At 34.6% G+C, this 10235-nt stretch overlaps 1 protein-coding gene across 1 annotated transcript in view; it reads right to left on the bottom strand.

Annotated features, from left to right (window-relative positions):
• Positions 1-1990: 1990 nt before the first annotated feature.
• Positions 1991-10235, bottom strand: part of Egfr (epidermal growth factor receptor) — a 25424-nt gene continuing 17179 nt past the window's right edge. The window contains exons 2-11 of the mRNA XM_018549045.1: positions 9285-9620; positions 8568-8952; positions 7632-8308; positions 7162-7291; positions 6409-6728; positions 5781-6082; positions 4274-5488; positions 3487-3889; positions 3175-3354; positions 1991-2869 (exon numbers count right to left, since the gene is read on the bottom strand). Of these exons, the coding sequence (XP_018404547.1) occupies positions 2562-2869; positions 3175-3354; positions 3487-3889; positions 4274-5488; positions 5781-6082; positions 6409-6728; positions 7162-7291; positions 7632-8308; positions 8568-8952; positions 9285-9620 (4256 nt within the window). The 3' untranslated portion in view covers positions 1991-2561. The remainder of the gene's footprint in view (positions 2870-3174; positions 3355-3486; positions 3890-4273; positions 5489-5780; positions 6083-6408; positions 6729-7161; positions 7292-7631; positions 8309-8567; positions 8953-9284; positions 9621-10235) is intronic.

The following is a 10235-nucleotide window of genomic DNA, read 5'->3' as shown; positions in this document are numbered from 1 at the left end:
TATATATATATATATATATATATACACATATCTTCTCCTTTTCATTTTCTAAATGACTTGGTTCGATTGCTTTATGAAACAATACTATAATATTATGAGAAAAATCTCATAATTACAGAAACGAAATTATCAATATTTTGTAGAACACTGCAGCTACAACAACATTGCTGCAACGTTACTATGCAATGTTACTGGAGCATTACAGTGCTGTTAGAATACCTAACCAAGGAGAACAAGACAAAATGTAATATTATTTTTTTCCTCCAAATCATAAAACGATGATTGTATTGATTATAAAATGTCAATAATACTTCCGTAAAAAATCGTCAATCTCGCGCAAGTTCCTGCTTATCTATATATAGCAAATGCAAGGCTCGTAGAACAGAGTTCCCGCAAATTTATTAAAGATTCGTTTTACATTTTCAAATTTGCTGTTTTATATTTTTTCTTCTTTTCTATACAACATGGCACGTCCTATCATACTGTTACTTGGTGCGGTTACATTATAGATTACCGTATCCTGGTGACATACAATCATTGATTTCGTTCGATTGCTCTCAATTTTTTTACGCTTGTAGAGATTTTTTTTACTATCTTAGAAGCTAAACTATGTACAAATAGTATTTTTCATATATAAAAATTGGAAGTAATTGACAATTCTCATCCCAAAGCCAATTTTTGCTGATTCACTACAAGACGATGGCATAAGAGGAAAAGAGAAACATTTTAAATCTCTTTATTTCTCTATTTTTAAGTAGAGTCGCGTTCCTCTACGATGGTTTAAATCCCAACGCAAGGCAAATTTATTTTCGGCAGTAAAATAGGACAATGTAGCTTCGCTGTCGTAACTTATTGCAGGGAAAGGGAAAGTGCTAATTATTGTGATTTCCAAGTCCTCAGAAGAAAGAAATAAAATAATTCATATCACAGTCAGCGGTTTACCGCACAAATATTTGGACCCGATTGCGCTAACGTCTAATAGTTTGAGCGACAAATAATTGATTTCTTCTTTGTTTACTTCCGCATTATGATCTATAAAGCAGATTAAAACAAAGACTATCATTAAGCAAATTTATATTATGGAACGTTGTTGCAAGCTGGCCCCTTTGTAGCGGGACCGCTTAATTTTTATCTTTCTAAGCGGAACACTTTACAAATACTAAAACATCTTGGAAAACATTAACATTTAACAAAAGTTTATATCGAACATAAATAAAATTTAAAAAATATTGCCATTTCAAATATACATAAATTGTTATACTCTACATTTAAAATATTAAACTTTTGTTAATATAAAAATGATATTTTTTTAGTTAGCAATAATTTAAACTTACGTTTGTTGCAAAAAGACATAAGAGGTTTATTATTTAATGGTGTAAAATGTCATTAATCAGTTTGTTCTGTATTTAAGAAACGAAGTAAAATATAAATGTTAAAATAGCATGTATATTATGTAAAATGTATCAAGCGATTTCTTCATACATATATTTCAAGTATTCCGCTCAAAAATGCCTAAAACGGTTTTTGCCGTTAAAATTTCAACAACGACCACAAATCTCTTCAAAGTTCGCGAGTAATCGCTGTGAATAACTTTAATTTTTACTTTGCAATATATATTGCAATAACGATCTCTCAATTGTATAATTTGATTACATAAAATTTGATCTGCATTTTAAAAAGTTTATTGAAAAATGTATATCGTTATTTTATATTACCCACAGCACAGAAGCTTGCAACATTGCAATGTATGCAATGAGATAGTATTGCATGGAATGATTTGTGCCAAATGGGTAGTGTTTAGGGTATATAGATATTCTTTATAAAAAAATGAGTAATAAAAAAAGTGAGACCGGGTTAAGTTTATAAATTCTATGAAAATCAACGAAATTTCAAAGAATTTGAATCGTAATAACATAAAGAGTCGTTATTACAAAAACAAAAATGTAGAACAGATTTAGTCAAAGAAATAAAATTATTTATATGTGTCGTTTTCTACATTTTCAATCATTTTATATGTATAAGGACTATATATTTCGTTTGCAATGGCAAGGCCAAAAATGTCTTAATACAGGCCTGAAGGAAAGCTGTTAAGCAAAGACAATATTGACGCTGTCGTTGCGAATTAAGTCCTAGAATGCTTCTTACATATATCCTCGAAAGCTAGTACGCGCGAAAAGTAATTTATTTACAAGCCACAAATGGCACATTAAGAATATCTTTGCACTACTTGTTCGCGAATATCATCTTCGCGCGATTTTTATTTCTATTACGTTATTGTAGTCTCTTTCATTTTACTTATATTTCGTAATACGCACGAGTCTCTCGCTTACGTCTAATCACAATCGAGCGCGGCACTTGAGCGAAGTGTCCTTTATAAGTACAATGTGTCCTGTACTCGAAAATGAGTAACTACGTGATGCTGTCAGACAATGCTTCCATGATAAAGCATTCCAGTGCTTCTCTTCCTTCCAAGATTAATGTTTTATCCAAGAAAGATTTTATCAATGTAATCATTCTTAGTTTTATTAGAATCTTGAATTATTTGTGCATCCTCGATAGCATCACACTGTTGTTTCGTTCTTTCTAAAAGGTTTCAACGGTTGTAATTCCCGTTCCAAACGATCAAAATCATTGTAATATTCATGATCCGATTCTTCTTCGGAACTTCTTTGCCTAATTTGAGACCCGAAGGCACCATTTGATAGGACTTTCTCCAAGTCCGGTGTAGGAATACCCAAAGTCTGTGGTGTGAGCGGACCTTCGTCCTGTGACATTATATATTCCGGATTGTCTAGTGACGTCTTTCCTTGAATTGCTAAAAAGTCTGGATACTTTCGAAAGCCATTGTTCAGTCGTTTTGTTTCAGGTTCTGGATAAAATAAAAATAATTTCGATTTTATAAAGAGCAGATATACGCACACGCGTATGTAATAAAATAATAAATAAATAAGTATACTAACTATAAGTAAAGAAGTAAAAAAGAAACAAATAAATTAGTAATTATATGTAAAGTTATGTATGTATACATAAAAATACAGATTAATATACTTAAAAAAGAATTTTTGAAAACAAAGTTTAATTATATTTATATTTTTAATACGGATAAAATTCCATATCTATTACACAATATAGATAAAGTTACTAAAAATAATAGCTAATTTAGTTTCCATTCACCTGTTAACTTAGAGTCTCCAATGAGATCTATATATTGCGTCGCACTGACTGACGGTTGTGGGGTCGGCACGAGATAATCATTTTCATCTATTGGTAAATCTAGTTTCAAGTTTCCAACTTGAGCTTGCTGTTGCACGATATTCATTTTCGAATCGAAACAATCATCCGTTACATCGCAATCTGTAATTTCCCATTGTTTTATTAAATAAATGATTCATTCCATGATGTTTATATTATTTGATTTAATATTAATCACTGTTACAATTAGAAAGATTTCATTAAATTTTTTTTAGTAATTAACATTTTGCTTACCTCTAACACCGACCATCTTCAGTGGATCCGAGCAATATCTCGAACTTGAGCTATCTGATCCTGCGACGTGTCCACAGTGACCATTGGGATGTGCATAATGCGCGTGCTGACCGGAATTGCTGGCCTCGTGCGACGCATTTCCGCTTTCATGATTTCCATACCTCAAGAGTTCTCTGTCCCAGTTTTGTTGATTTTGCGGCGTTGGAGAATCAGCGGCGAGTGGTTTACCGTTCGGCCAACACGATTTTACCGGTGTATTTGGCGGCGAACCGGAAGTACTTGATACAGAAATCGCGGGCGGAAGTGGAGCCCGCGATTTAGGTTGTAGATACTCACCAGCATCTAACAGAGTTTCAGGACCATCCATCGCTGATGCAAGATTTCGTATCATCTCCTTTTCGTCCTAAAAATTGACATTAATAATTGAGACAATACTATACTATATTATTAAAATTGTTATATAATTACTATAAAAAGTTATGTTAATAAAAAAAATTATAAAGATATGTTAGGTATGTTAACTTTATTATGTTAATAATTAGAAATTAATTAATTTATTACTGAGATCCTTTTAATCCTGAGAATCATTACTATTTAATATATTTTTATTAGTTTGAATTGTATAAAAAAATACAAAAATTGATATAAGTAATTTGAAGCATTATTGATAATTATAATAATGTAGTTATTACGCTAATTGAATTGACTATCTAACTTTAAACTGATACAAATATAATCATTTTTAGTAATAAAAAATATAAGTTTTACATATAATTAAATTAATTACCTGTAGTGTATACGAAGGCAGTTTCATATATTTATCTCCTTTAATGGCAAGATATCGACCAGGATCTCTGGACATTTTTGCAAAATCCTCTGCCAGTTCCTTGAAGCTAGGCCTGGATTCAGCATCAAGCATCCAACATTTAATCATAATCATATATACATCAATCGTGCAAATCGCGGGCTGTGGTAACCTTTCGCCCTTTTCCAATAATTCTGGCACATTTCGAGCAGTAACATTTTCGTACGGTCTACCACCATAGGTGAGGACCTCCCAAATGGTTACTCCAAAGGCCCACACATCCGATTTATGATTAAATACTCTGTGCTGAATACATTCTAATGCCAACCATTTGATTGGCATCTTCCCACCTGCAGCTTTATATTGCTCCTCGTTAATATCCAATAATTTAGCAAGACCAAAATCAGTGATTTTCACGCAATTTGGAGTTTGGACGAGAACATTTCGCGCTGCTAAATCTCGATGAACCAATCTTCTCTCTTCCAGGTAGGCCATACCTCTCGCAATTTGTGTGCACCAATTTAACAATGGCTTCGAACCGATTTTATCCTTGTACCTGCGTACAAAATCCAGCAAACAGCCTAGAGGCATTAGCTGAGTCACCAACATCATCTGCGAGGTCATACATACTGCAAGTAATTGCAGTAGATTCGGATGTTCAACACTAGCCATAATGTAAGCCTCGTCGAGAAATTCTTTAGATGTGTTCGCACCCGTACCGTCGTGAAGAACTTTTATAGCAACTGGGATCTTTACGTTTTCTCCTTCGGGTACCCAGACGCCTTTGTACACATTGCCAAAAGCACCATAACCCAATATACCGCCCTTTCTCATCTCTTCTTCCTTAATAATTCGTAGTTTAGCGAGATTTGGTTTTACACCTGTCGGTCGAAGCGGTTCATTGTCGTCCAAACCAGTTAAAGCCATCGTCATCTTCACCGTATTCTCTTTAGCTTTTGTTCTTATTCTCCAAAAATATAGTAAAACACTGATGATAATAATAAACACTACTAATACAATCCCAATGCCGCCTAAAACTGCTGGATGAAAATCGTTTTCCATTTGATAACCGAGGCCTATAGTTTCTACGGAACAATACGGTTCGCTGTCAGGAGGAAAGATCTTGTGAGGATATTCTGGTGGACAGGTCTCCGTGCAGTTAAACGATGTTGAATTATCAGCGTCTATCCTATTATCCTGAATATATAAATTATAAAATTAATTAATATAAGTAATAATAATGTCTAGTCGAGTCGATACACTTGGTGTTGGTGTGATGTGGTAAATGTGTTTATTTTGTAGAAATGTATAGTACAATTAATTAATATATTACTTTTAAATCTGTTTCATTCAAAGTATAAAAATTTTATACATATATAAAGTATGTTATAAGCAATACTTATTATGTGTGTGTGTGTGTGTGTGTGTGTGTGATTATGATTATGTATTATACGCATTTAATAAATACGATTAATTATTGCCTACGTACAAAATAAATTTTAAAATTCCGGCATTTATAGCATTGATTAGAGCCTGGTCCAAAGCATCCTCGGCACTCCCCGAAACATGGTATACATTGCTGCGTGTCAGCATCTGCGAAATGATCAGCAGGGCATTCATCTTCACATTGTTCTCCTTTCTTATATTTGGTGCATTGTTGACACACTTGCTCGTGGAAGCCGTATCCTGTGCATTTCTTGCAACGTGGGTGACACTTACGACAGACAGCTTTTCCGGCAAGAGGTTTTAAAAGACCTTGTTCCAACTGATCAACCCATTCATAATAATGTCCTGTAAATTTCATAATAAAGACGCTTTTTATACATACATAACATTATAAAATTTTATATAATACATTTTTTATATTACACTATTTACACAAAATTATATTAAAAAATATACTATAATAAATTTATTATTTTCAACTCTATACTCTCTCTTTGACAGTAATATTCATTATTATTTTTAAACAATTATAGATCGAATAAAATAATAAGGCTTTTAATACATATATTTACTTAGTGCGTATAAATATTTTTAACATTTTTTCCGTTACAAAACATAAATATTCATATGTTAATATGAACATCATGAAACAAAGTTATCGTATGACTTACCATCGGGACACGGCTCTCTCTTCTGCAAACATCTCTCTGGTACTTCGTCATTCATAATTGCCTTCTCGCAACTATGACATCCGTTGACACCTATGTTGTTCTCTGGTCCCTCGCAACCACCTATGCAATTCTCGTGGCACTCTTTACATTGGCCGTTGTCATTGTACTTCCAGGATGGGCACTCGGGTACACAGAATGGTCCATCTCGCACATGTTTGCACTTAATGCATTGGTCGGCATTAGGACCGGTACAGGAGCTATGGAATGTGTCGCATTCTTCGTGACACATCTTACAGGTTTTATTGTCCGCTTGATAAATTCTGGTAACGCAATCGTAATCAATTATTAACCAACATTGAAATGTAAAAAAAATAATAAAGTAAAATAAAAAAACAAAATTAGGATAATGGAAAAAGAATAAAACAAAAAAATTAACAAAGAAACGAAGCGCACGTAAAAAATCATTTAAATATAATTAATGTTTAGATTGTTTGTCACTCATTTGCTCTTTTAATACAAGTATGAATTAAAGCGGTTACGATGAGAATGCACGTGCTGCATAAAACACACGTAACTTGCTTACGAGATGAATAATGATGAAAAAAAAACGATGAAAATTGGAGCTTAAGTTCTCGCGGAAGATTTTTGATTTACCTTCAATCCATGATCTAAGGGAGCAGTTTTGATTGGACAAAAGTCGTATTATTGAAATGTTCAATTTCGTATTATATAATTCTATGCTTGTTGACTTACCCTGGCGCATAGCAATCTTGAAGACAATCATTTGCTAGAATAACGTTCTTACACGACAAACATTGCGATGGTCCCGATTCCCAACATCCTTCATTTGAACATTGTTCGTCACATATGAGGCCATCCTCAACTGCAATTCAAATAATAATCAAAGTAAGGTTCTAGAATAATTTACAAGTTAAAAAAGAAGCTTACAAAAGCCGATAGTTATCGGTGTGTAAATTATTATATTATATATAATACATATCATTGAAATAACTATGTCGTAAATGTTTCTATTCGGGTTGAAATATGATAATCACAAAGGGCTTACAAAATAAAATTTATTATAATGGATATGCTATCACAAAAAAAAACACAAAATTTAATATCTTTAAAATACCTGACTATAGTAAAGAATTGAGTTTTAAATTAAGAGAAACTTAAATAAACTTATTATATACGTTTATCTCTTTTTATTATACACTTACTGCAATCAGTCTCGTTTCGATTATTTAATAAGAGATTTTCGTGTTCAGATGATTTCTTGATTCTGCTCCAATTGATGCTTTCTGCGTAACATAAATTTAAGTTCTCCAGAATAGCGATTGAGCCGGAATAAATCTTCTTCAAGGAACTAAGACCGAAGGATATCAGAGAAGTCTTGACAATGTACAACGACGCGAAATATTCCGTGAGTGTTCTACCTCCAATCACCTCGAGGTTTCGGAAATACGAAAGGTTCTTAAAATCTTTATGAGCTCCTTGAATATTAAGGTAACCCGTAATCTCTTTCAATGTTTTAAAGACTTCTAATTCATCAGGATGCATCTTGTCATATCGTTTGCCGAATGAATAGTTTGGAAAAACATGTTGAAAACCTTCGAAGCTCTGATCCAGAATTGTAATGGATCCTTCGATAATGGTACAATCCTTGAAAGTGTCGATATTACCGGAATGCACTTTCTCCACGCCCTTGCAGGTTTTTGGACAAGGACCGTCACAGGGAACACATTCACCATTCACAGCTTTCTTCTTGGGCGGACAGGATCTCACGCATGCACCGTTGTCCTTTAAGAGATGTTCTGGACATCGTCTCACACAGGTCGCCCCATATGCGTACTTTCCGCCAGGATTAGTTTCCCATGAATATGTTGTTGGATTATATCTAAACGAGTAAAAATTTAGACATTAATATATTTTCTTATTAAATTTATCATATAAATAATCTGCGCCATAAGCAAACTCTGTCTCAGTTTTTTTTTTTTTTTTCCATATCAATTTATTATCTTAAAAAATTTAAAAGAATATTATTCGTTCGATAAATTATGTTAAAAAAAGTTAAGATTGCTGCGTATTATAACAATTTTCGCGGCATTTTATATCGGTTTTGTATTAAAAATATATAATTGTATAATACGACTTACTTTTGCATAGGTGGGCACTCCTGCGTGCACACGCCGTCATCAAAGAAATTTTTACAGGCAAGGCAGTCACTCTGTTTGGGACCGGTACAACCACCCGCGCAAAAAAGATGGCAACATTCGCGTGGATTAGGGCCGAAGCACCTGCCCTGCCAACACTGAGGCGAACAGTTCGTTTTCGAGAACTTCTGACAATTCTCCGGACCTTCGCCCCAGCAGCCCTGTTCGCAACTCTCGTCACACACTGCACATCCGCGTTCTGGCGTTGTAAAGTTATATACGTAAAAATATCGTCCTCCTTGGCCTGTGATTATTTCCTCCCAGTTGATAGTCTTGATGTGGCAGAGATTGTAGTTGTTGTACATGCCCACGCTCCCATTGAGTATATCTATGACGACATCAATCGTGGTAAGTTAGATATTGTTGCATTGAGACAATTTGTTTTAAATTTCACATAATTATAATTCATTAAGTAAGAAATATCAAATTTGGATATTTATCAATATTTATGTATATTTTATTATTAAAATGTTTTTGTTTATTTATTGTATGCAAGGTAATATAAATTATAAATGTAAATTAAGTCTAAGTTATCGGTTCTTACTTTAGCTAATATAAATAAATATTCAGAGATATATCTCTTACAATTAGAAATGTCAACTTGAATAACGCCTATAAGATATAATAAATATTCATAAAATATAAAGTAAATAAACGTACCTCTAAGGGATGGCACCTCCAGGTTGTGCATTTGACACATCGTAACGAAGAGGGCGAACTCGTGGTCGTGTATATTAAGTTTGAAAAGGGTCCTGCCACGGATGATCTGTAGGCTCGGGAGGACGAACCTGCGCACGTCCACGTGACTGATGAGTACGTAACCGGTGACCTCTCGTATATGCTGGAGGAAGCTGAGATCAAAGGTATTGTTCTGGAGCCATGTGATTTCCAGGTTGCCATCGACGTAAGTACAGTTGGTGTACCGGTCTCGAAGATTCCGGTAGTGATGTAGTTTGTTGGACGGCACGGAGAGACGGCCATTTGTACCGATGCAAACTACGAGCAAAGTAATTAACATATATAAGTTACATGTGCAAATTCGTGTAAACATTAAGTTGTACATATGTATATACAACAAAGAATAAGATTATTATATTATCATCAATTATTATTTTTTATTTTAATTCATTAAAATTATAAAGAAATCTAAAGAATCGCGGTATTTATGGAGAAAACGGCCGACCTCACCGATTTTAATGAAACTAGGCTCATTCGACGGGTTTTTGCACGAAACGAAAGAATCTGGCAGAAAAAAGTGTCGCTCTGCCCTACGAACCGAGATATTAAGCGTTAAAGTTGACGACTATTCAGGTTAGGAAATCTGTCATACCGACTACATGTAGTGCTACGAGTATGCCTTCTTCATGCTGTCTGACCTCGTCCGCATGCGCTTGGTATCGTTTGAGTCCAACAGAATGCACGAAATTTGAAGTCGGGGCAGACCTCTGTCCACCTCCCCCTCCCCCCCTGCTGAGGGGCGCGCGACTTCTACGATTATACTGTCGGGGCAGACCTCTGTCCACCTCCCCCTCCCCCCCCTGCTGAGGGGCGCGCGACTTCTACGATTGTACTGTCCGGGGCCGACCTCTGTCCCCCTCCCCCTCCCCCCCC

Source organism: Cyphomyrmex costatus, unplaced genomic scaffold (assembly GCF_001594065.2).
Source record: "Cyphomyrmex costatus isolate MS0001 unplaced genomic scaffold, Ccosl1.0 scaffold123, whole genome shotgun sequence".
Classification (NCBI taxonomy): Eukaryota; Metazoa; Arthropoda; class Insecta; order Hymenoptera; family Formicidae; genus Cyphomyrmex; species Cyphomyrmex costatus.
Note: the sequence above shows the minus strand (reverse complement) of the source record. Positions and strands in the feature narration are given on the sequence as shown.